This window comes from Pongo pygmaeus, chromosome 16 (genome assembly GCF_028885625.2).
Source record: "Pongo pygmaeus isolate AG05252 chromosome 16, NHGRI_mPonPyg2-v2.0_pri, whole genome shotgun sequence".
Classification (NCBI taxonomy): domain Eukaryota; kingdom Metazoa; phylum Chordata; class Mammalia; order Primates; family Hominidae; genus Pongo; species Pongo pygmaeus.
In genome coordinates, this window is record NC_072389.2 from 55,961,349 (window position 1) to 55,987,767 (window position 26,419).

At 39.2% G+C, this 26,419-nt stretch overlaps 1 protein-coding gene across 4 annotated transcripts in view; it reads right to left on the reverse strand.

The window, feature by feature from the left end:
• Positions 1-26,419, reverse strand: part of SPPL2A (signal peptide peptidase like 2A) — a 61,158-nt gene that overhangs the window by 5,543 nt on the left and 29,196 nt on the right. The window contains exons 7-15 of one of the 4 annotated variants that reach the window (XM_054451093.2): positions 23,831-23,927; positions 23,288-23,389; positions 19,774-19,855; positions 18,123-18,197; positions 13,375-13,431; positions 13,127-13,180; positions 12,287-12,389; positions 8,954-9,031; positions 6,779-6,939 (exon numbers count right to left, since the gene is read on the reverse strand). In XM_054451093.2, coding sequence (XP_054307068.1) covers positions 6,779-6,939; positions 8,954-9,031; positions 12,287-12,389; positions 13,127-13,180; positions 13,375-13,431; positions 18,123-18,197; positions 19,774-19,855; positions 23,288-23,389; positions 23,831-23,927 — 809 coding nt within the window. The remainder of the gene's footprint in view (positions 1-6,778; positions 6,940-8,953; positions 9,032-12,286; positions 12,390-13,126; positions 13,181-13,374; positions 13,432-18,122; positions 18,198-19,773; positions 19,856-23,287; positions 23,390-23,830; positions 23,928-26,419) is intronic. The other 3 variants (XM_054451094.2, XM_054451095.2, XM_063652236.1) reach the window with 3 other exon arrangements.

Below are 26,419 nucleotides of genomic sequence, written 5' to 3' on the forward strand. Positions count from 1 at the left end.
TTCAAGGTAAGCTAATTTTGATTTTAAATGTTGGACATAAACAATGAGAGATTTTCTTTTTAAAAGGGAAATAAGGCATTATATTACATAACTTTCAAAAATGCTAGTTTTCTGAAAAAATACTCTTTCCTATTTTTTTTTTTTTTTTGGGATAGAGTCTCGCTGTCGCCCAGGCTAGAGTGCAGTGGCACAATCTCGACTCACTGTAAGCTCCGCCTCCCAGGTTCAAGCAATTCTCCTGTCTCAGCCTCCCGAGTAGCTGGGACTACAGGCACCCGCCACCATGCCCAGCTAATTTTTGTATTTTTAGTAGAGACAGAGTTTTACCATATTGGTCAGACTAGTCTCGAACTCCTGACCTCAGGTGATCCACCCGCCTCGGCCTCCCAAAGTGCTGGGATTACAGGAGTGAGCCACCGCGCCCAGCATTTCCTGAGTATTTTTTTTAACATCCTGCAACTTGCCTAAAATTTGAGCAAATGTCCATTCCCATATTTCAAAATTTTGTGCATAATGAGAAAAATGATTGAGTCTAAACATAATTTTTCTCTGCAGCTTGTGATAGCTCAGAATTTGTTCTTTTACGAGTAAGTTAAAGGAAGCAGATTTAACAAAAACCCAAAGTTTTCATATCCAGACCAGGAAAACGAAAATTTAGTCAATGAGTAGAGAAATAACCAAACCAACAAACAAAACAAAAAATCCTCACTCCTACAAATAATGATAGCAAATAAATTCACAGCACCTATAAGCAATCTGTAGATATTAACATATTTATTACAGCAACTCTCTAAAATAGGTTATTATCCAATTTTACAATGTAGAAAAACTGAGGCACCAAGAAGCTAAGCAACTTGCCCAAGGCTACACAGCTAATAATTAACAAAATTAGAATTCAAATTTAGGCAGCCTGGTACTAGACTCTATGGTCTTTACTTCTATGGGTTATTTTGTATTCTGAATGTCTTTACCTAATACAATTAACGATACTACACTAGAAAGTGAGAATTTTATTAACAAAGTTGGCCTATGTTTTTAGAAGCTTTTAAACAGATTTTCCCACAATCAAATGCCTTACTTAGCTACTATGTTATATGGTAAAGCTCCTGATGTCTGCCCTCCTGGGGCTATTATTACTTAGTGACTAGCAACAGTGTTCTTTCCCTTTGTAGGTAGCTGCTGTGAAGCAGAGGCAAATTTTTTTGTCAGGTCAGGAATGGTGGCTCACACCTATAATCCCAGCACTTTGGGAGGCCGAGGTTGGTGGATCATCGAGGGTCAGGAGTTCGAGATTAGCCTGACCAACATAGTGAAACCCCATCTCTACTAAAAATACAAAATTAGCTGGGCGTGGTGGCACATGCTTGTAATACCAGCTACTTGGGAGGCTGAGGCAAGAGAATCGCTTGAACCCCGGAGGCAGAGGTTGCAATGAGCAAAGATAGTACCATCGCACTCCAGCCTGGGCAATAAGAGTGAAACTCCATCTCAAAAAAAAAAAAAAATTTTTTTTTTCTCGGCCGGGCACGGTGGCTCACGCCTGTAATCCCAGCACTTTGGGAGGCCAAGGCGGGTGGGTTCACCTGAGGTCAGAAGTTCAGGACCAGCCTGGCTAACATGGCGAAATCCTGTCTCTACTAAAAATACAAAAATTAGCCAGGGATGGTGGTACACGCCTATAATCCCAGCTACTTGAGAGGCTGAGGCAGGAGAATCGCTTAAACCCAGGAGGTGGAGGTTGCAGTAAGCCAAGATGCAGCCTGGGTGATAGAGCAAATTCCGCCACCCCTCCCCGCCCAAAAAATTTTTCTCAAGATCATGATTTTTAAGAAGTTTTTTTAGCTGTTTTTTTTTTTTTTAAGACTGTGTTACTCTGTTGCCCAGGATGGAGTGCAGTGGTACAATCTTGGCTCACTGCTGCAACTTCTGCCTCCCAGGTTCAAAAGATTCTCCTGCCTCAGTCTCCTGAGTAGCTGGGATTACAAGTGTGCGCCATCATACCAGGCTACTTTTTTCTTGTATTTTTAGTAGAGATGGGGTTTCATCATGTTGGCCAGGTTGGTCTCGAACTCCTGATCTCAAGTGATCCACTAGCCTTGGCCTCTCAATGTGCTGGGATTACAGGTGTGAGCCACCGCTCCCGGCCTAAGAATGAAACTTGGATGGTCCAGGGCAAAGCATTTGTTCATTGGGAATATAAATGCACCCCTTGGTTGAAATCTTTCCTTAACTACAATCCTGTGTCAGTAACAATTATGGAAAAAAAAGGAGGAACGGTGCTAGAATCAACCAGAGGAAAAAATGTGCTGTAGAATATTTCCAAAGAAATGCAATGTTAATAACTTTATGTATACAACAACTCTAAATATTCAACTATTTCCAGTATGAGTTAGCATAAAAAGATATGGAAGCTATAAAGAAAGAAACTGTTTACAGTAGCTGCCCATTAAGGGTGGGGGTGGGGGAAGAATGGTTAGAAAAAGGACTCCCATTTTTACTTTAGACACTTTTGTATTGCTTATTTTAAAAACACAAATATGCATTAATTTGTAATTAAGATACAAAAAAGAAAAATTACTAAAATGAAAACAGTAAAAGTCTATGTAAAAATTTTAGTAAATTAACTACCAATAATATTAACCTACAAGACATTAAAATAGAACAAAGAAGACTAGAATTACTATAATGAATATCTTTTCACATCATTTTTGCCCAAATTTTTAATCATTTTCTGAAAATACCTTAAAGAGAAATTACTGGGTCAAAGCAAATAATAAAGTATGATATATGCATATAAGGGAATATTATATAGCCATTAAAATAATTTTATAACGAATTTAAAATAAAATATAAAATGCAGTGAAAAAGAAAGAGAACTATTTATAGTATCATTCACTCATCTATCCATTTATCCAGAGAAGGCACAGAAAGAAATTCACTTAAACCTTAACTATCTCTAGGTGGTAGGATTACGGGTGGACTTAATTTTCCTCTTGTATTTTTAAAAAATATTTTCCAAATTTTCTATAATCACATATTTTTATTTTTATTTATTTATTTTTGAGATGGAGTCTTGCTCTATCACCCAGGCTGGAGTGCAATGGCGCAATCTCAGCTCACTACAACCTCCACCTCCCAGGTTCAAGCACTTCTTCTGCCTCAGCTTCCCCAGTAGCTGGGATTACAAGCATGTGCCACCACGCCCAGCTAATTTTTGTATTTTTAGTAGAGATGAGGTTTTGTCATGTTGGCCAGGCTGGTCTCAAACTCCTGACCCCAGGTGATCTGCCTGCCTCAGCCTCCCAAAGTGCTGGGATTACAGGCGTGAGCCACTGCGCCCAGCCTGTAAGTATATATTTTTAATAATAAAATACTTTAAAAGCTGTATGAAAGGGAAATGAATTTTTTATAAGTAAAAATAAATTCTGACAATGAAAATAACAAGAAACATAATTCTGTAAGACAGCACATGTGCTCTCACTAACAATCCTAAATTTCACTTCTAAACTAAACAAAGATTTAATGTCAACTCACAACAAAATTTCCTGATGTTGCTCGTCTTCTTTGTCCTGATTTACAGTTAATCAGATAAGTACCCCTAATAATAGAAATCTCTTGCTCACAGGCCTGTCCTGAGTCTTTTCTTCTGCCTCTACATTCTCACTCTTTATTCTGTATGCTAATGGCACTCCCAATTATCTGTCTCTAGCCAGGTATGTCTCTTGCACATCAGACCTATTTATTCAACTGCCTATTATTTCTCTCTTTGTGGTGATCCAATAGGTACTTCTGAAATGTTCAAGACTGAATTCATCATCATCTTCCTTAACCCTGTTGCCTTTCCTTCATCACCATCCCCCAACTCAGTTTCCCAATCCAGAAGCCCTGGACTCTACTTCTTTTCCTCTACCCATACTGACTGCATCATCAGGCCCTATTATGCCTCTAAATTTCTCTTAACTTTGTTCATGTCTTTCCATCTCACTACTTTGCTAATTTAGGCTTCTATCACTTCTTTTTTGTTTGTGTTTTTGTTTTGAGACAGGGTCTCGCTTGCTCTGTTGCCCAGGCTGAGTGCAGTGGTGCAATCCTGGCCCACTGAAGCCCCTATCTTCCGGACTCAAGCAATCCTCCCACCTCAGGCTCCCGAGTAGCTAGGACCAAAGGCATGTGCCACCACGCCCAGAAAATTTTTTCTTTTTTGTAGAGACAGGGTCTTGCATGTTGCCCAGGCTGGTCTCAAACTCCTGGGGTCAAGTGATCCTCCTGGCTTAGCCTCCCCAAGTGCTGCAATTATCAGTGTAAACAACCATGTCTGGCCTTCTACCACTTCTTATTGCAATAATTGTCCCCAGTTTTGCTCTCTTAATTTTCTAGATTTCTTAAAACCTTAAATGGTCTCCAATGCTTAGTATAGAGTCCAAACTCTTAAATGTGGCTTATAAGATGCTACAAGGCTCTCACTCTTGCTTCCTTCTCCAGTTTTCATTTCCTTTAGCTCCCATAACCCTTACTCAGCATTATAGCCATCCTAACCTTCACTGAGTTTCTAGAATGTGCCATGTTCTCTTCCCTCTGAGCCTCGGAAGACGTGGTTCCTTCAACATGGAACATACAGCTCAGTGTTAAAGTCTGGACATAAATTTAATATTCTTTAGAAAGCCTTCCCCAAATCACCTAGGACTCTTTCCTGAAACCACAAGCACTGGATATCCCATCTATAGTTTTCATGGCACCTGCCGTAACTAATATGTTTATCACACTTTATTGTTAGTGACTTTATCTCTATTCCCCACTAGATTGTAACTTTCATTTTTTAAATTTTTTTTTTGAGACAGAGTCTCGCTCTGTCCCCCAGGCTGGAGTGCAGTGGCATGATCTCGGCTCATTGCAAGCTCCGCCTCCCAGGTTCATGCCATTCTCCTGCCTCAGCCTCCCGAGTAGCTGGGACTACAGGCGCCCGCCACCACACCCGGCTAATATTTTTTTTGTATTTTTTAGTGGAGACGGAGTTTCACCGTGTTAGCCAGGATGGTCTCGATCTCCTGACCTCGTGATCCTCCTGCCTCAGCCTCCCAAAGTGCTGGGATTACAGGCGTGAGCCACCGCGCCTGGCTAGACTGTAACTTTCAAGAGGTCATGAGAATAGGCCTCTTTCTAACTTGATCATCTTGTATCACCAATACCAAAAATAGTATCCTCTCATAGAATCACTCATAAACATTTGCTAAAGAAATATAAAACCATTAAAAAATGATGCAGGGTACTTTTTGAGATGTGTTTTTTAGATGTTATTAGCATAGTGTATATCATACGATACACTTTTATTTTTAAAAATCTATAAAAATAAAAAACCTATGTGAGTGTCATCTTGAATGGAAAAGTTAAAAATTACCTTACTAGTTTAGTCAAGGGCATTAGGATCATAAACTAATTCTATGTATAACAGTATAAGTTGACACAACCAACAGCTTTGTGACATAGGCAAGACAGGTATTACTAGCTTAACCAATCTCAAAGAAATTTTAAGATTTCCTCAAAAGAATTCTAAACCAGTGTTTTTTCAAATCATAGTAGTCTGTAACTTAACGTGTTAACCACCTCTCATTAAGTAACACTATAAATGACATGAAAGACCAAGCACAAGATGGACATGGACTTTGAACTGTTTATCTACTATCAGAATTTCAGCCACCCATCCAAAGTGTCTCTCTTTTTGTTCACGTGACAACTGACACAGAAGCATGAGGGTGGATGGAGGAGGGTGGTAGTTGTAATAGGGGAAAGCAGAGCTAACTGCCTCACAAAGTGCCTTCATGAAGGGGTCAGTGCCATGGCCCTGACCTCAATAGGCTAGGGTTTCCCAACTGTTCTTGATTTCAATGCAAACAGACTGTACTGGAATACCAAGAACATTTAGGGGGAAAAAAAAGAAAAGGCTTTAACTTCAATGAAGAAACCACTCAAGCAAAAGAGACCTTGGTATCAAGATTTTCTTTGTTTAGAAATTTTAAAGAAAGCTAAATCTTGATTCATTTAAATCTCAAATGAGTGCCCTATCTAGTTTGGTTAGGCCCATTTAGATGCTGAAGAGCACACTTTTTTTTTGAGATGGAGTTTCACTCTTGTTGCTCAGGCTGGAGTGCAATGGCACGATCTTGGCTCACTGTAACCTCTGCCTCCTGGGTTCAAGTGATTCTCCTGCCTCAGCCTCCCAAGTAGCTGGGATTACAGGTGCCTGCCACAATACCCGGCTAATTTTTTGTATTTTTAATAGAGACGGGTTTCACCATGTTGGCCAGGCTGGTCTCGAACTCCTGACCTCAGGTGATCCATCTGCCTCGGCCTCCCAAAGTGCTGGGATTACAGGCGTGAGCCACCATGCCTGGCCAGAGTGCACTTTTTATCTGCAAAACCTTAGGACTCTTACTATAAATAGCTAATGCTTAGTCTCAAAATTAAGTACTTATTTTAAACAACGAATTGTATCTTTCATGAAGTCTGCTTTTGTGTAGGTTTTGAAAATACATGTTGAAATGCTATTTTGTTTTCCCTGATGTCCTCTGCTGTTTTTCTGTAGTTTTGTCTTGAATCACCAGGCTTTTGGCATTAGATTGCAGGGGAGGTCACAAATGATGATTCAGCAGGTGGACAGTGAGTAAGGGGGTATTACAGTACTTTTTGGTACATAAAAGCTTTGCTACATATAGGCTGTTCCCACCCAAAATCAGTAAATTAAGTCATAAGATAACTTGGTAACCAAAGTATAAGCACATACCTGATAGCTGTTACCTTTCCAGAACTTTTTCATTTCCTTACGTCTCCAAGCAACAACTGAGGCAGTAATAAGTGTGCAAGGTACTAAATAGAGGAGAGCAGGTTGCCCCTTTTTCATCAGCACCAGAACAACAAATGTAAGTATCATGCCAATAGCATAGGCTGCAAGAAGAATACCAAGCTATAAGTCATTTCTACATGTTACCAAAGGTGGGTTTTTTCCCCTCTCATTTATGTACTGGTTTTCAAATATTTCTGAGGATATTTTTCCTCTATGACTTCTTGTAATTTCATCATTTTCCTAGATAGGATTAGGAGACATCTTCTACGGAGCTTTTGAAAAATGTGGAAACTGGTTAGCATTTCAATTATTACTAACCTAACCATGTATCATTGATAAGAGATAATAATTCATGAGAGTTTCAATTATCTGTTGCTATTAAAGATGTTAAATAGTTTCGTATTTTAGATAACTAAATCTGTACCAATAGGTACTATAGGTTGTTTTAAAAAATCTTCCTAACACTGATTACATACTTCCTAAGCTTTGTTAATAAGCACATACTTTTGAACTTTTCTTTTTTTTTTTTTTAAACAGAGTTTTGTTCTTGTTGCCCAGGCTGGAGTGCAATGGCACGATCTCAGCTCACCACAACCTCCGCCTCCTGGGTTCAAGCGATTCTCCTGCCTCAGCGTCCCAAGTAGCTGGGATTATAGGCATGCGCCACCATGCCTGGCTAATTTTGTATTTTTTAGCAGAGACTGGGTTTCTCCATGTTGGTCAGGCTGGTCTCGAACTCCTGACCTCAGGTGATCCGCCTGCTTCAGCCTCCCAAAGTGCTGGGATTATAGGTGTGAGCACTGCGCCCGGCCTGAACTTTTCTTAATGACTCAGGGTTTTACTAGGAACATAGGATCTCAGAATATTCCCTTTATAAACAATTTAGTATAGTTTCTAATTTTAAAGATGAGGCAATGGAGGAACAGGGAGTTTGAGTTGTCCAAAGGTACACAGGAGAATTAATGAACACTCCTATAATCTGCTTTTGGATACTAATATGTTAAAGCCCTGGAGAGTACCATACTTAGTGGCCTCAAACTGCTTTTTTTGAGACGGAGCCTTGCTCAGTTGCCCAGGTTGGAGTGCAGTGGTGCAATCTTGTCCCTTGAACCCACTTCCCAGGTTCAAGCAATTTTCTTGCCTCAGCCTCCCGAGTAGCTGGGAATACAGGTGTGCGCCACCATGCCCAGCTACTTTTTGTATTTTTAGTAGAAATGAGATTTCACCATGTTGGCCAGGCTGGTCTCAAACTACTGACCTCAAGTGATCCACTTGCCTTGGCCTCCCAAAGTGTTGGGATTACAGGCATGAGCCACCACGTCTGGCCAGCCACTGCGCCCAGCTGAGACTGCTTTTTGAATTTTTTTATACTTTTTTTCTTTTCTTCATCTTCTCCCTCACTTAGGTATTTATTTTCTTTTTCTTCTTTTTTTTTTTTTTGAGACAGGGACTCAATCTTTCGCCCAGGCTATAGTGAAGTGGTACGATCATGGCTTACTGCAGCCTTGACCTCTTGGGCTTAAGCATTTCTCCCATCTCAGCCTCCTGAGGAGCTGGGACCATAGGCATGACCACCACAGCCAGCTAATTCAAAAATAAATTTTTTTTTTTTTTTTTTTGAGACAGAGTCTTGCTCTGTCACCAGGCTGGAGTGCAGTGGGGCAATCTTGGCTCACTGCAACCTCTGCCTCCCAGGTTCAAGTGATTCTCCTGCCTCAGCCTCCCCAGTAGCTGGGACTACAGGTGCATGCCACCATGCCCAGCTAATTTTTTTTGTATTTTTAGTAGAGACGGGGTTTCCTCATGTTGGCCAGAATGGTCTCAATCTCTTGCCCTCATGATCTGCCTGCCTCGGCCTCCCAAAGTGCTGGGCTTACAGGCGTGAGCCACTGTGCCTGGCCCTAAAACTGTTTTTATAGAGATGGGGTCTCACTATGTTGCCTAGGCTCGTCTAGAACTCCTGGGCTCAAGCAATCTGCCTGCCTTGGCCCCCAAAGTGCTAGGACTCCAGGGGTGAACCACCATGCCTAAACTGTACTCCTTTATTTTTGGACCTCTGTCTTTTCCTCCAGACAATACAATTCAACATTTAATACAAAGAAAAAAAAAATTTACCAACTGTAGACGAAACATAGTATATGTAAGAAGAACCAGTCTGAACATCAAATCTTCTACAGTATGCAATCAACAGGCCTTAAAAAAAAAAATTATTTTCTTAAAACAATAACAGCAATGCAAATTCAACTGTTAACAATAGTAACAGTATATGTTATATTGAATCTTCATTGTTGCATTATGAGAACATTCAAGTACCTCAAATTCTTGACAAAATTTTATATGCTGATTTTAAAAATACTTAATACCATAGTTTAAACATTTCCTCAAGCTATTAAATAGTTTTTAACTATCATTTTTATTAGCTGCTCAATATTCCATGTCATGAAGAAAACTTTTTTTTTTTTGAGACGGAGTCTTGCTCTGTTGCCCAGGATGGAGTACAGTGGCGCGATCTCGGCTCACTGCAACCTCCGCCTCCCGGGTTCAAACAATTCCCCTGCCTCAACCTCCTGAGTAGCTGGGACTACAGGTGTGTGCCACCACGCTTGGCTAATTTTTTGTATTTTAGTAGAGATGGGGTTTCATCATGTTGGCCAGGGTGGTCTCGATCTCCTGACCTCGTGATCCACTGGCCTCGGCCTCCCAAAGTCCTGCGATTACAGGCATGAGCCACCAAGCCCGGCCATGAAGAAGACTTTTAAAATTTATCATTAAAAAATGTATTGAACAGACAAATGGGTTTACATCAAACTAAAAAGCTTCTGCACAGCCAAGGAAACAGTCAACAAAGTGAAGAAAACACCTATGAAATGGGAGAAAATATTTGCAAACTATGAATCTGATAAGGGGTTAACACCTAAAATATATTAACATAAGGAACTCAAACAACTCAATAATAAGTAAACAACCCAATTAGAAAATGGGCAAAGGATTTGAATGGCTAATTCTCAATAGAAGACACATAAATAGCCAATAGGTATATGAAAAAATTGCTCAAAATCACTAATCATCAGAAAAATGCAAATTAAAACCACAATGAGAGATCGCCTTACATATGTTAGAATGGCTGTTACTAAAAAGATGAAAAGTAAGCCTTAGAGAGGATGTAGCAAAAAGGGAACCCTGTACGTTGTTGATGGGAATGTAAATTAGTGTAGCCATTATGGAAACCAGTATGGTGGTTCTTCAGAAAATTAAAATTAGAACTATCATTTGGTTTAATAATCCCACTACTGGGTATATATCCAAAGGAACTGAAATCAGTATGTCAAAGAGATATTTGCATTCTCATATTCACTGCAGCATTATTCGCAACAGCCAAGATATGGAAGCAACCTAAGTGTCCATGAACAGATGAATGAATAAAGAAAATGTGGTACATACACAGACTGGAATACTATTCAGTTGGGTTTTTTTGTTTTTTTTTTGGAGACAGAGTCTCGCTCTGTCACCCAGGCCAGAGTGTGATGTGATCTCAGCTCACTGCAACCTCTGCCTCCTGGGTTCAGGTGATTCTCCTGTCTCAGCCTCTCAAGTAGCTGGGATTATGGGCATGTGCTAACACACATGGCTAATTTTTGTATTTTTAGTAGAGATGGGGTTTCACCATGTTCGTCAGGCTGGTCTTGAACTCCTGTCCTCAAGTGATCTACCTGCCTCATCCTCCCAAAGGGCCGGGATTACAGGCATGAGCCGCCACGCTCGGCTCATGCTTTCATTTGTAAACATGCAATTATGCAGAAACAACTCATTTAATATCTATTTCTTGTAAGAAATTTGTTGAACCTTTTCTTCTTCCCAAAGAAGAAATTTCAGCTTGTATTTATTTATAATGTTATAAAAACAGAAAGAATGACATTTAACTTAAAAATCATAAAATAATTTTACTATCTTCATTAGTTATTTGAATTAATTAGTTTTGGTCTCTACAAAATTAATAAAATAAGTCCCTTGTTGTTTTTGCTGTTTAATCACATTTCCACGTTTTTTAAAAAATAGTACTTTTTTCCTCCCTAAATTCAAATTTAGCTTTTAGGACTAAGTCATGTATTGTCAGTACCTCTGCTCTTTGGAGAAATATTTTTGTTTTAGACCTTTGACATTTACTTCAATAATGTAGTATTTATATACTATTTTTACCAGTTCTATGCCAAGTTCTATGTAGAAGATCTTGTATAGCCCTTGGTGTGGAAATGGTAAAATCAGGCATAAGTTTAATGATATTCAAAGAAGTGTAAGGTTACTCAGTAGAATGTTTTCCTTATTTTACCAATTATGTGAATCAAGATTCACTGAGCTAAGAGAGCTGCTATAATGGACTTTGCCATGTCAACTTGCAAGGCAACACTGCTAGCTTTTTTCTCTCTACCTGGTTTTACTATGTAAATAGAAGGGCTTTTTCAGAAGCACCAGTACTCCTCATCCATCCACCACAGGCAGTTAGTACATAGGGAGACTGTAAGAAAAATGAAGGAGGAGCTGGCGCGGTGGCTCACGCCTATAATCCCAGCACTTTGGGAGGCCAAAGCGGGCAGATCACAAGGTCAGGAGATCGAGACCATCCTGGCTAACATGGTGAAACTCAGTCTCTACTTAAAATACAAAAAAATTAGCCAGGTGTGGTGGCAGGCGCCTGTAGTCCCAGTTAGGAGGCTGAGGCAGAAGAATGGCGTGAACCTGGGAAGCGGAGGTTGCAGTGAGCTGAGATCATGCCATTGCGCTCCACCCTGGGCGACAGAGCGAGACTCCATCTCAAAAAAAAAGAAAAATGAATAAGGAAAAACTCAGTTGATAGAGGAATATTATTAATTACTTCTAAACTAAATTATTACTGGGCTTGGATTAAGTTTATTCTACAGACAGTGCAGTGAGGAAAGTAAGGCAAAACTACACTGTCAGAGCAGACATGCTAAGAGATGGTGATCAGTTCCACTATAAACTGTGTCTTTTTGTATTATGCAGTCCTACAAGCTGGTGTTCTTCTATGTTTCTCCTCTTGATCACAGCCTTGCCTAATATTCTTAAACCCCTTTTTCTAAAACATAACTATTATCTTAAAATATAAGTAATATAAACTATTTGTTTGGCATTATTATATTCAACTTCTAAAAAGAGTCACAAATATACTTTCTTGAAGAAGAAGGTTAAACTGATCCTAGTTGCTTCCTCTAACAAACTTTTTGAGCCATGGGAGCTATTACAGTACTTTAGTTGTTACCATTTGGGCTTTACCTTCTACCCCTCAATAAGCTTTTTTGTTATGACAATCTCAGCTCTAGTGACAGCCAGAAATAGTTAATACAGAGTAGGTAACTTTTAACAGATTCTATACATATGACAATTTAAAATCATCAGTATTTTTTTTTAACTAAAATTGTTACAATTGCTTACCTGGTACAATAATGTCTCCAAAACCCAATATTGAAACAGGCATGAGGCACACACTCATTACTGAGAAATAGATCAGTTTTGGTACTCTGATGACTACTGGCAACTGTTCAAAAACAAAACAAAACAAAACAAAACAAAACAGAGGCCACCAATGAACTTCTTGGCAATCTTTACTCATATCTTTTATTTACTTATTTATTTTTTGGAGACAGAGTCTCGCTCTGTCGCCCAAGTGGAGTGCAGTGGCGCGATCTCAGCTCACTGCAACTGCAACTGCAACCTCCGCCTCCCAGATTCAAGCGATTCTCCTGCCTCAGCCTCCCAAGTAGCTGGGGTTACAGGCATGAGCCACCACGCCTGGCTAATTTTTCTATTTTTAGTAGAGACAGGGTTTCACCATGTTGGCCAGACTGGTCTCAAACTCCTGACCTCAGGTGATCTGCCTGCCTCAGCCTCCCAAAGTGCTGGTATTACAGGCATGAGCCACCGTGCCTGGCCACCCATATCTTCTAAAAAGGGAATGATTAACATTAGAATAGTTCTTTTGACAGTTTAAAGGAACTTGAAATACTCTGTTTCTATCTATTTCCAAAAGAAAAAGATTAGTTTTGAAAAAAATGAAGCTCAACACACATGTAGGATTAACAGTATTAACCAAGTATCCCTACATTTAACCTTTTTTTTTCTCTTTACCAAGAATAGAACCAGGCCTTGAAACACAGAAATAGAACAGGCCTTATTTTTTTTGGCAATCTGGATTTTTTTTTTCCCCAAAGAAGAGTCTTGTCTCAGAGGGTATGATTTAAAGTCCAATGAACATATCTGAAATACAATCCTTACTTTCTCATGGGGAGCTGAGGGTTGACCAGTGGCTTCCACCAAGTTTCCATCATTCTAGGATGAAACCCAAGTCAATAGGTATTTAATAATTTATAATAACTAAGAAAAGAGCTATATTTTCTGAGAAATAAGTTTTACAATACCTTAACATGCACTACGTGACCAATGAATTACACAGGAAGGCAAATTATTAACTGGATACACATACATACACTGGATAGCCATTTCTATTTCACTGCCATCCCTACCTTTTCGTTATTTCCAAAAGGTCCAGCTGCAAGTTCAACCATGATACTCTCACCATTCTAAAATTGAGAAGGAAGAGAAAAGAAGTTGTCTAATCATTTAAAGAGAACAATCTGCCGCCATTCAAGTGTGATTTAAGCCCCATGGCATATGGCCAGTTACACTGATTGAAAATGGGCTGCAGACTGCTTTTTTCCTAAAGTCTTTGTAGATAGCAAACACTGAAGTCATCTAAAACAAAGTCCACCTAGTACAGTTGCTCCACTTTATCAGAGCTCAATAATTCTCAGAAATTGGCAAATGAATCATGTAAAAATAATTCAAGCGAATCCTCAGTTCTGATTTGTAATGACATATTCATATTTGACATTTGTAATGGGTTAAAAATTTTAGGTACAGTATTTTTAGTTACATTATGCCTTATACTATATGTTCTTAGCAGTTTTCAGTAATGTCAATGAAGAAGATCATACTAAAATCTCTTACACTTAGCTTTGTAAAAAATATTGGTAACTTTATTTGAATAAATATACATCTGACCTTCTGGCTACTCACCACAATAACAAAACAATGAAACCAAACTTGAAAAGACTCAACCCTATAGAACCTGAGAAGCTTCTCTAGCCTAACTCTCATCCAATTTCAGCCCTGGCTGCTTTCTATGATCCAATCAAAACATTAACCTTAGCTAAATTTCCCTCCCTTGTGCCTGGATAAAGTCTTTTTATGTGGGCTGTGTGAGGGGTTCATTTAAAAAATTTTTCCTGATAGCCAAGTCTGTTGTGGAAAGGGAAAACATTGTGAGGCGGCAAGCTAAGACTGCATGAACCACTCATTTTATCTTTCGTATTATTGTAAGTGTATCAGCAAAGCAGGTACAGGGAAGATAAACAAATGCTGAATTTCAAGAAAATTTGATTGACTAACTATAATATTTTCCATGTGGGTGGGGTGCACAGGAGAAACCACTTGAGTGTTTTTAAAAGGACCTCACTGATTCCTGAGCTGAGTAGAAAGGAAGATAAAACCCGTAGCTGCAGAAATCTTTTGCTCATGTTAAGCTTTGGGTTACAGAAGGGTTAAGTCAAAGGAGTTTAGGAAAATAAACTAATACTAAGTACAGTTCCTTAAAGCAGATTCCCAGGTTGTGATAACATTTCCAGATAAAGAGTTCATTTTGGTTCACTTTCTAATTGTTATGTAAAACATTTAACTGAAGACCATCATTGACATCCTCCCATACATTTAAAGATACCTGAGTAACTACTACTTGTAAGACACAATACTGAGCACAGTGGTGGATGGAAAAAAATGAATAAGACAGGCTCTTATTGCTGAACTCTTATGGTGACCTGCCTTGCCAACTCACTAGAAGGCCACTAATACTTGGGTCAAGAACATGTTTAGAATAATGCAATATTTAATCCTTCAAATTTACAGTGAAAACCAGGAAAATCAGCAATCTGATTTTTGAGTTACCTACTAAACTAAGGCCTGCTGCCTTAATAAAAACAAATCAGACTCAGAAGAAGGTATTAAAGTAAATCTACAGCAGTGAACTCCAAAGAGCGAGCACTTAGCTTTTTCCACCATATTAGGTTGCTAGAAATCATGTTCCTAGTCAGTAGGAACTAAGATAGAAATAGGAAGACGAAAAATTTCTTAAGCACAAAAGAAAGAAGGCTAAAAGACACCTTTATTTTCATCCTGTACCTTTAAAATTCTGAAACATTCTATCTATATGGAATGCAAACAGTTTGCTGGGGCAGATATGTTTATTCACAAAGTGAGAGTAGTGTCAGAATGGAAAAGTTATTTTAAAAAACAGTTTAGTTACAGTTTACAGCTATATCTACTGTGTAATATATGTGTCATATGTTATGGATTATCTGTTATTTATGGAAATGGCTTTGTAGAGGGAACATTTCACTTTTGCTATGAGATCTCTGATGGGGTATCCTACAAAAACACTTTTGAACCAAGTTAAAAATACCCTAATAAATTAACAATTTTATTTTTTATTTTTATTTTTATTTATTTTTGAGACGGATTCTCACTCTGTTGCTCAGGCTGGAGTGCAGTGGCACGGTTTCGGATCACTGCAAGCTCTGCCTCCTGGGTTCACGCCATTCTCCTGCCTCAGCCACCCAAGTAGCTGGGACTACAGGTGCCTGCCACCACGCCCGGCTAATTTTTTTCTATTTTTTTAGTAGAGATGGGGTTTCACCGTGTTAGCCAGGATGGTCTCAATCTCCTGACCTCGTGATCCGCCCACCTCAGCCTCCTGAAGTGCTGGGATTACAGGCGTGAACCACCGCGCCCGGCCAACAATTTTATTTTTTGAAACGGAGTCTCACTCTGTTGCCCAGGCTGGAGTGCAGTGGCACGATCTCGGCTCACTGTAACCTCCGCTCCTGGCTTCAAGCGATCTTCCCACCTCAGTCTCCTGAGTAGCTGGGACTACAGGCATGCACCACCACACCTGGCTAATCATTGTATTTTTTTTTTTTTTGATGGAGTCTCGCTCTGTTGCCCAGGCTGGAGTGCAGTGGCGCAATCTTGGCTCACTGCAACCTCCACCTCGTGAGTTCAAGCGATTCTCCTGCCTCAGCCCTCCAAGTAGCTGGGATTACAGGCGCCCACCACTGTGCCTGGCAAATTTTTGTATTTTTAGTAGAGACAGGGTTTTACTATGTTGGCCAGGCTGGTCTCAAACTCCTGACCTCAAGTGATCCACCCGCCTCGGCCTCCCGAAGTGCTGGGATTACAGGCATGAGCCACCGCACCCGGCCTCTTAATTACTGTATTTTTAGTAGAGATAGTTTTACCATGTTGGCCAGGCTGGTCTCGAACTCCTGACCTCAAGTGATCCACCCGCCTCGGCCTCCCGAAGTGCTGGGATTACAGGCATGAGCCACCGCACCCGGCCTCTTAATTATTGTATTTTTAGTAGAGATAATTTTACCATGTTGGCCAGGCTGGTCTCGAACTCCTGACCTCAAGTGATCTGCCTGCCTTGGCCTCCCAAAGTGTTGGGATTATAGGCATTAGCCACCGCACCTGGCCAAATTAACAAGTTTAGTTATAACCCATAATACTAGTTCTATGAATTTTTTTTTTTTTAGGTTGCTATTGTTCAGTGAAGTCAATGAATCAAATGGCTCATCATTAAGTGACAGAAAGGTGCTAGTAAAATGGTTTGGTTAGGCCAGGCATATGCCAGCTGGCGCATATGCCAGCTTGGGCAATATGGTAAAACCCCATCTCTACAAAAAATACAAAAATTGGCTGGGTGTAATGGCATGTCCCTGTAGTACCAGCTATTTGGGAAGCTGAGGTGGGAGGATCACCTGGGCCTCAGGAGGTTAAGGCTGCAGTAAGTCATAATTGAGCCACTGAACTCCAGCTTGGGCGGCAGACCGAGACCCTGTCTCAAAGAAGAGGAAAAAGAAAAAAGTTTGGTTGGTTAGCTGTACTTTGGGACAGTTAATTATATTTGTTACCTATTACAATTTTAGCTCCCCAATAGGGTACAGTTTGTCTTTATGCCATTATAGCAAATATCAGAAGTGTAGATTTTTACAGTGATTTCACAGATGATAGGTTTAATGAATGGGTAAAGAAGAAATGAGGCCAGGCACTACGGCTCATGCCTGTAATCCCAATACTCTGGGAGGCCAACGTGGGAGGACTCCTGGGCTTGAGCCCAGGAGTTTGAGGCTGCAGTGAACTAGGATTGTGCCATTGCACTTCAGCCTCAAGACTCGGCCTTTAAAAAAAAAAAAAAAAAGAAGGAATGATAAATAAAGTAGAGAATATCAAATACTTAAATATATGAGAGTGACAAAGGATACATGGATAATATAAAGTTACAAAGCAAGACTCAAAATGGCAGAAAGTAGGGGAATTAAGCAATAATTAATATTATATTCATGAGAAAGGAAAAGGATCAAGGTAGAAAAGCTTGACAAATAATTAAGGACCACCATACTCACCCAACACCTCTCCTCATTTTACTGAAGAGCTAGCGGCAGATCTGGGAATATATGACCTAGGAGCTGCCAGTTGCTCAGATTCTAACTTCATGGAAAAAGCCAGTCTGAGAGAATGAACAAATGGACAGAAGCAAAAAGGGAGAGTATGTGGCCCTGAGTCTAGTTTCTCTAGACGCCAGCCCCACACTGGCCTACAAACACAGCCTAGATAAATGGGACCTTTTTGGTACAGAAGGCTTAGGTTGGGTTCTGTTAGTTGGAACCAAAAGAATTCCACTGGTGGAGGTGGAAGACGAATAGCTAGCACTACTCCCTCATACAACGGGTTAGTAAATGCAAGCAGAAAGGGCTAAGTAATTTGCCTATGGTTGCAAGATTACAGAGCTACAGTCTAGGCCTTCTGATTTCCAGTGTGCTGCTCTTTCTTAGTCTCAAACTAGGGCTTCAGAAATGATATTTTATTTTTTTATTGTCTATATTGCCTACAGTAAACATTTAGCTCATAAGAAAAAATACTTTAAAAAGGGAAGAAAATTACAGATATTCTCATATTTGTATCAGTCAAGAGACATTTTAAAATCTAACAAAATGGATTAAAGACTTGAAAGTTAAAAGGCCAATTTCAATGACAATTCTTTTAAGAGAATTAGAATTCACTCAGTGGTAAACATCTGCAAAATTAATAATCTAGGAGCAGATTTAAGATGATCAGTTTTTAGCATGTTTCTTCATCCATTTCAAAAATATGGTCATACCTTTGTGATGAATGGTGTTATGAAAACAAAAAATACATCATAGAGGAGGAGAAGGCCTAGAAGTATCACACATGACTGTCAAAGAAAGAAACAAAATTAAGGTCAATCTTCCTAAATGTAAATTAAGGCATTAAATTATTTTTCAAGCGCAAATAAATATATGAATATACATTTAAATATTACTTTTAAAAAGATATCTTATGGTTAATACTATGTATAGTTTTATTCTACATATTAAAACCCTTATCTTCTTTATCTTATTTAAAAAAAAAAAATCACCGAACCAAAGAAATGTGCTGGTTTGGGCCTGGTGGCTCACGCCTGTAATCCCAGCACTTTGGAAGACTGAGGCGGGGTGGATCACGAGGTCAAGAGTTCGAGACCAGCCTGGCCAACATGGTGAAACCCCGTCTCTACTAAGAATACAAAAATTAGCCAGGCATGGTGGCACGTGCCTATAAACCGAGCTACTCAGGAGGCTGAGGCAGGAGAATCACTTGAACCCGGGAAGCAGAGGTTGCAGTGAGCTGAGATCGTGCCACTGCACTCCAGCCTTGGTGACAGAGTAAAACTCTGTCTTGGAAAAAAAAAAAAAGAAGAAATGTGCTTCCCTGATATTTGGTCATGTTAAAGATTTTATGAATTTGGCACATTATATGAATGATTAAAAATATTTTAGGCAGGCCGGGCACAGTGGCTCACGCCTGTAATCCCAGCACTTTGGGAAGCCCAGGTGGGCAGATCATTTGAGGTCAGGAGTTCAAAACCAGCCTGGCCAACATGGTGAAACCCTGTCTCTACTAAAAATACAAAAATTAGCAGGGCTTGGTGGTAGGTGCCTGTAATCCCAGCTACTTGGGAGGCTGAGAAAGGAGAATCACTTGAGCTCAGGAGGTGGAGGCTGCAGTGAGCCGAGATCGCACCACTGCACTCCAGCCTGGGAGACTGAGTGAGACTCCATCTCAAAAAACAAAACAAAACAAAACAAAAAACCAAATAAATAAAAAAAAATATTTTAGGCAGGGTGCAAGTGGCTCATGCCTGTAATCCCAGCACTTTGGGAGGCCAAATCAGAAGGACTGCTTGCGGCCAGAAGTTTCAGAACAGCTTGGGTAGCACAGCGAGATCCCTATCTCTACAAAAACAAACAAACAAAATTTAGCTAAAATAAAGTGTACACATGGATAAGAGTGAGGAATAACAGGCACTGGATACTCGGCATGGTGGAAGAGTTAGAAGGGGTGAGGGATGAGAAATTACTTAATGGGGACAATACACATTAGTCGAGTGATGGTTATACTATAAGCCTCATCAGTACCCAACATATCCATGTAATAAAACTACACTTGAACCCCTTAAATTTATACAAATAAAAGAAAGAAAAAAAAAAAACAATAGTTCAGCTAGCAAATCAGTGGTTGTCTGGGCCTGGGGGTTAGGACTGATTGCAAAGGCCATGGTAGAGCTTTTGGAAGAGATGAGAAATGTTCTACAACTTCACTGGGATAGTGGTTATAAAGTTACACATTCATAAAATTTCCATAAACAGTACACCAAAAATTGGTGCATTTAATTGTAGGTAAATTATGCCTTAATAAAGTTGTCTTTTAAAAATTTATTTTAACTAGCAAAGTAGTATTGTATACATTACCTTGAAGTTGGGCAACTTCAGTGTTTTAATTAAATTCAGACAGAAAGCAATCCCCAAGATATCCTGTAAAATCCAAGCCCACCTAAAATCAAAAGATATTACTCTATTGCTTTATCAATGTTTAGATGAAGCCTTTCAAAAGACATAGATCACTGAGGTAATATCATTTAATTGCTATGATTTGACTATTCCATTTTTTTTTTTAAGACAGATTCTCACTCTGTCACCCAGGCTGGAGTGCAGTGGCATGATCTCGGCTTACTGCAACCTTCGCCTCCTGGGTTCAAGTGATTTTCGTGTCTCAGCTTCCCAAGTAGCTGGGACTAAAGGCGTGCACACCACCATGCCTGGCTGATTTCTGACTATTCAATTATTAAACAGCAAGCATAACAACAAAACCCCTCATATACTCTGTATTTGGTCATTTTACTGTCCTAGTAGAATAATGAATATTATTACACTAAGAAAAAGTTGAAAAGGCTACCTCAGAAGAACTTACATCAGACATAAGTGCATTAACACATGTCTTGTTCTAGAAAACAGCTGTTAACAAAATATCAGTGTTAACACAGATCCAAATAGCTTGAACATAAAGAAAACAAGAGCTATGCAACTTACTCCATCAGAAATTGACATGAGTAATTATCCATTGATTATCCTACCTGAAGCTGCATAAAGCTGTATGAGCTTTGTTTCCCAAATTTTAGGCCATTAAATCCTTTCAGTCCTCAATAATTTTATTAATAAACCATTAATATAAACCTAAGTATATATTTTTTCTGGTTATCTTCCTACAAATGAACAGATATCTGTATATTTTCTTATATCCCCCTCTTTCTTGCATAAAAGACAGCATACTCTACATATTTTTTGCACTTTGCTTTTTTCACTTAAAAAAATACAAATATCAAATCAAAGTGGATTAAAGACTTAAATCTAAGACCTGAAACTATGACACTACTTGATGAAAGCATTGGGGAAATGCTCCAGGACATTGGTCTTGGCAAAGATTTCTTGAGTAAGACTTGAAAAGCACAGACAATGAAAGCAAAAATGGACAAATGGAATCACATCAAGCTAAAAGGTTTTGCATGGCAAAGGAAAAATCAAGAAAGTGAAGAGACAACCCACGGAATGAAAGAAAATATCTGCAAACTACCCATCTGACAAGCAATTAATAACCAGAATATATAAGGAGCTCAAACTCAATAGAAAAAAAAAAAACAAGTAATCCAATTAAAAATTGGGCAAAATATCTGAATAGACATTTCTCCAAAGACATACAAATGACCAACGGATATATGAAAAAATGCTCAACATCTCCAATCAGATGAAATCTGATTGCAATTAGAGAAACGTAAATCAAAACTACAATGAGATATCATCTCATCCCAGAATGCTGGCAAGGATGTAGGAAAAGGGGAAACCTGGTACACTGTTGGTGGGAATGTGAATTACCACAGCCACTATGAAGAACAGTACGGAAATTCCTCAAAAAAACTAAAAACAGAACTACCATATGATCCAGCAATCCCACCACTGGATATACATGCAAAAGAAAGGAACTCCATATATCAAAGAGATGATACCTGAACTCTCATGTTTATTACAGCACTATTCACCATAGCCAAGATATGGAATCAACCTAAGTGTCCATCAGTGGATAAAGGAAATATTATACACACATACATATATATATATATATAATTTTACAAATACACACAATGGAATATTATTCAGCCATAAAAAATAATGAAGTCTTGTCATTTGCAAAGACATGGATGGAACTGAAGACATCATGTTAAGTGAAATAAGCCAAGCACAGAAAGACAAATATTGCATGTTCTCACTCATAGTGGGAGCTAAAATTAAGAAAATAAAAATAAAAAATGGAACTCATGGAGATAGTAGAATGATGGTTACCAGAGGCTAAAAAAAGGTAGAGAGTGGGGGTGATAAAGTGAAGATGGTTAATGGGTGCAAAAATATAGTTAAATAAAATAAATAAGATTTAGTGTTTGGTAGCACAATAAGGTGATATAGTTAATAACTTATTGTATATTGTAAAAATAACTAAAAGAGTGAAATTGGAATGTTCCCAACACAAAGAAATGATAAAGGCTTGAGGTGATGGATACCACAATTACTCTGATGTGATCATTCACATTGTATGCCTATATCAAAACATCACATGTATCCCATAAATATATATATATAGTCATTATGTTCCCATAATAATTAAAAATAAAACTTTTTTAAAAGTATAGATTGTGCTCCTTTTGTACTTTATATATCATAGAGTATATTCTCTCTCTCTCTCTCTCTCTCTTTTTTTGTTTTTTTTTGAGATGGAGTTGCACTCTTGTTCCCCAGGCTGGAGTGCAATAGTGTGATCTCGGCTCACTGCAACCTCTGCCTCGGGTTCAAGTGATTCTCTTGCCTCAGCCTCCTAAGTAGCTGGGCTTAAGGCACATGCCACCAAGCCCGGCTAATTCTGTATTTTTAGTAGAGACGGGGCTTCTCTAACTCCTGACCACAGGTGATCTGCCCACCTCGAGCCTCCAAAAGTGCTGGGATTACAGGTATGAGCCACCACGCCTGGCAAGTATGTTCTCTTTTGTATCTGACTACTTTCACTTAGCATTACGTTTGAGATTCATTCATGCTTGTGCATGTGGTATATGGCTTACTTATTGGTGAATAGTATTCCATTGTGTAAATATAACGTAATGTATTCACCCATTCAAAGTTTGATGGACGTTTTGATTGTTTCTGCACTCTCTCTTTCTCTCTCTCCTGGAACTCCCTGCATATCAATTCATAGAGATCTTCATTGTTTAGAGCTGCACTGCACTCAACTGTGTGGCTATACCAAAATTAAGTGTGTGTGTATATATACACACACACACGCATACATATATATATACACGTACGCATATATACATACACACACACACACGTATATATATATATATATATTTTTTTTTTTTGAGATCGAGTTTCACTCTTGTTGTCCAGGCTGGAGTGCAATGGCACGATCTTGGCTCACTGCAACCCTCGCTCACTGCAACCTCTGCCTCTCGGGTTCAAGCGATTCTCCTGCCTCAGCCTCCCGAGTAGCTGGGATTACAAGCATGCACTACCACGCCCGGCTAATTTTTTGTATTTTTAGTAGAGACGGGGTTTCTCCATGTTGGTCAGGCTGGTCTCAAACTCCCGACCTCAGGTGATCCGCCTGCCTCAGCCTCCCAAAGTGCTGGGATTACAGGCGTGAAATTAAGTATATTTTTAAAGTCTATTTCAGTGTATGTGTTGAAATCATAATTCATATTTCCTTCTCTATATGAGTTCAAATACATTAACATAAGATCTGCTTATTTAAGAAGTAGTTCATTACAAGACTGGTGTTCTGGCATAGAAGCAAAAAAATTCCGTAATAATCATAATAAGTATCAGGGCAAGATAGGAAACAATTCATCCTTAATCGAAAAGCAAATACATTGAGTATTCATACCTGTCTTCATTTCGAAACACAGCCCAAACAACAGCTACTGCTATGCACAGTCCAGAGAGAAAAATAAGTCTCACTTCCATGTTTTTGCCACGACATGCAATCCTAAAAAACAGATTGAAATAGTTAACACCGCAGATGAAGTACAATGTTCACTTGATATAAGAAGTAGCAAATGTTAACCACAGTCATAAGAAGTGACTGAAATACCAATTTTGAAAGTCTTGATTTTAAGTAAAACAAATGAGACATAATAAAATGTTTATCAGTCCAATATAATTTTCTGTGATGATGAAAAATGTACTATATCTGTGCTGTCCAGTATAGTAGCTACTAGTCATATGTGGCTATTGAGCACTTGAAATGTGGCTAATAAGAATGAAAAACTCAATTTTTAATTTTATTTAATTTTACTTAAATTTAAATTTAAACACCTATAGGTCCAATGTATATCGGACTATATAGGTTTCAAATAATACTCCTACTTTTGTATTGTTTTAAATTATAAACACCAACATTATAAGATTTCCTGTAAGAGATACGTACGTGCATTGTCCATATGGTATCTTATGAATTAGTGCAGCAAGACAGTTGTACAGACTCATTGCTGATGCTATGCAGAAAATTGCTATCATAACATAAACTAGAAAAAAACAAAACACTAAATTACATGAGAACAGAAGGAAAGGTGATAAGAAAATATTTATATAAGCAATATTAATTCTTTAGCTTTCCTTATTGAATCATACTTCCAATGAAGTGACTATACGATGACCTGAATTACTTACTAAGCTGAAATTTAGATCGTGAGGTTTTTTGTTTTTTTTTCTGAGAGTCTCACTTTGTCGTCCAGTCGCCCAGGCCGGAATGCAGTGGTGTGATCTCGGCTCTCACTGCAGTCTTTGCCTCCTGGGCTCAAGTGATTCTCGTGCCTTAGCCTCCCGAATAGCTGGGATTACAGGCATGCGCCACCATACCCAGCCAATTTTTGTAGTTTTAGTAGATGGGGTTTTGTCATGTTGGCCAGGCTGGTCTCAAAGTCCTGACCTCAGGTGATGTGCCTGCCTTGGCCTCCCAAAGTGCTGGGATTACAGCAGTGAGCCACTGCACCCGGCTGTCTTCTTTTTAAATAGCAATGAATTTAAGGAAATCTCTTACCAAAAACTAAAACATGCTTTCAGGTAAAGTACAGGGCTCTCTTTTTTCTATCAATGACTACTATAAACTGAGAGTTGATAACAGAAATTAATCTGAAGGAGTATTAAATTAATAAAATCACCTGTTTGATGCCAACATAATACAAATATCATTCTAGTACTTGCTCTCTCAACAACAGTTTAAAATGAGTGATATTAACAAAATGAGTTCTTTTTTTTTGAGACGGAGTCTCACTGTGTCACCCAGGCTGGAGTGCAATGGGGCAATCTTGGCTCACCGCCTCCCAGGCTTAAGCGACTCTCCTGCCTCAGCCCCTTGAGTAGCTGGAACTACAGGCACGCACCACCACGCCCAGCTAATTTTTGTATTTTTAGTAGAGACAGGGTTTCACTACGTTGGCCAGGCTGCTCTTGAACCCCTAACCTCAAGTGATCCACTTACTTTGGCCTCCCAAAGTGCTGGGATTACAGGCGAGAGCCACCGCATCCAGCCAGAATGACTTAATTTTAATTAAAAAATACATGTCATAAGCTGGGTACAGTGGCTCACACCTGTAATCCCAGCACTATAGGAGGCCGAGGCGGGTGGATCTCCTGAGGTCAAGACTTTGATATCAGCCTGGCAAACATGGTGGAATCCTGTTTCTACTAAAAATACAAAAATTAGCTGGGGGTGGTGCCAGATGCCTGTAATCCCAGCTACTCGGGAATCTGAGGCAAGAGAATCACTCCATCTCAAATAAATAAATAAATACAAATAATAAAAATACAAATATTAGCTGGGCATGGTGGGATGTGCCTGTAGTCCCAGCTACTTGGGAGGCTGAGGCAAGAGAATTGCTTGAATGTAGGAGGCAGAGGTTGCAGTGAACCCAGATTGTGCCACTGCACTCCAGCCTGGGTGACAGAATAGAGCAGAGCAAGACTGCCTCAAAAAAAAAAAAAAAAAAAAAGATATCATAGGTCTAGTTTTTAAACTGCTGTCACAGGACAAGAGAAACTGAACAAAAACTGAATGAGGCTGGGCGCAGTAACTCATGCCTGTAATCCTAGCACTTTGGGAGGCCAAGGCGGGTGGATCACTTGAGGTCAGGAGTTTGAGACCAGCCTGGTCAACATAGTGAAATCCCATCTCTACTAACAATACAAAAATTAGCTGGGCACGGTGGCGCACACCTGTAATCCCAGCTACTCAGGAGACTCACTTGAACCTGGGAGGCGGAGGTTGCAGTGAGCCGAGATTGCGCCACTGCACTCCAGCCTGGGCGACAGAGCGAGACTCTGTTTCAAAAAAAAAAAAAAAGCTGAATGAAACAAATCCTAGGCCCTAGTTTTCTAGTCCAGAAATGTATGCTAATGCTATACACATAAGCATGGTAGCCTTTGGTGGTTCTTAAAAGGGCTTTTTGCTAGTTCTTATCAGGTACACTCCTTTTACCCTGGACTCCCTTCTCTTTGTGCTGTATACAGTCCAGGAATGGCAAATTTCCATTCTATTAAGCCATTAATAAGACTGTTCAGGAGATGGACAAGCCATTATAGTTCCTGCTCCCACTTCCTTCAAGGAAAAAAAAGGACTAGTTACTCTCTAGACCACAGGGAAGTACCTGTGTGTCTTCAGATATAATATGATCCTAAATGTTTATATAAGTAACATAAAATTCAAGCAATAAAACATCTTGATTTGCAAATTGACAAAAGATAAACTACACTTTGGGAGTAAGTAGAGGCAATACATCAGTAATTTGAATAATCTTCTATTTCATGTAACTAAATATAGCCACCAAGAACTCCTTAATCCACTGCTTAGATACTGAACTATATCATTCATCTACAGAGAGGAAAACTTAGGGACCATGGCAGTTATTTCAAGTCATCCACGAAGAAGTGTTCTTATCTGAAAACATAACGTACCTTTTTTTTTTTTTTCTTTTAAGATGGAGTTTCGCTCTTGTTGCCCAGGCTGCAGTGCAATGGC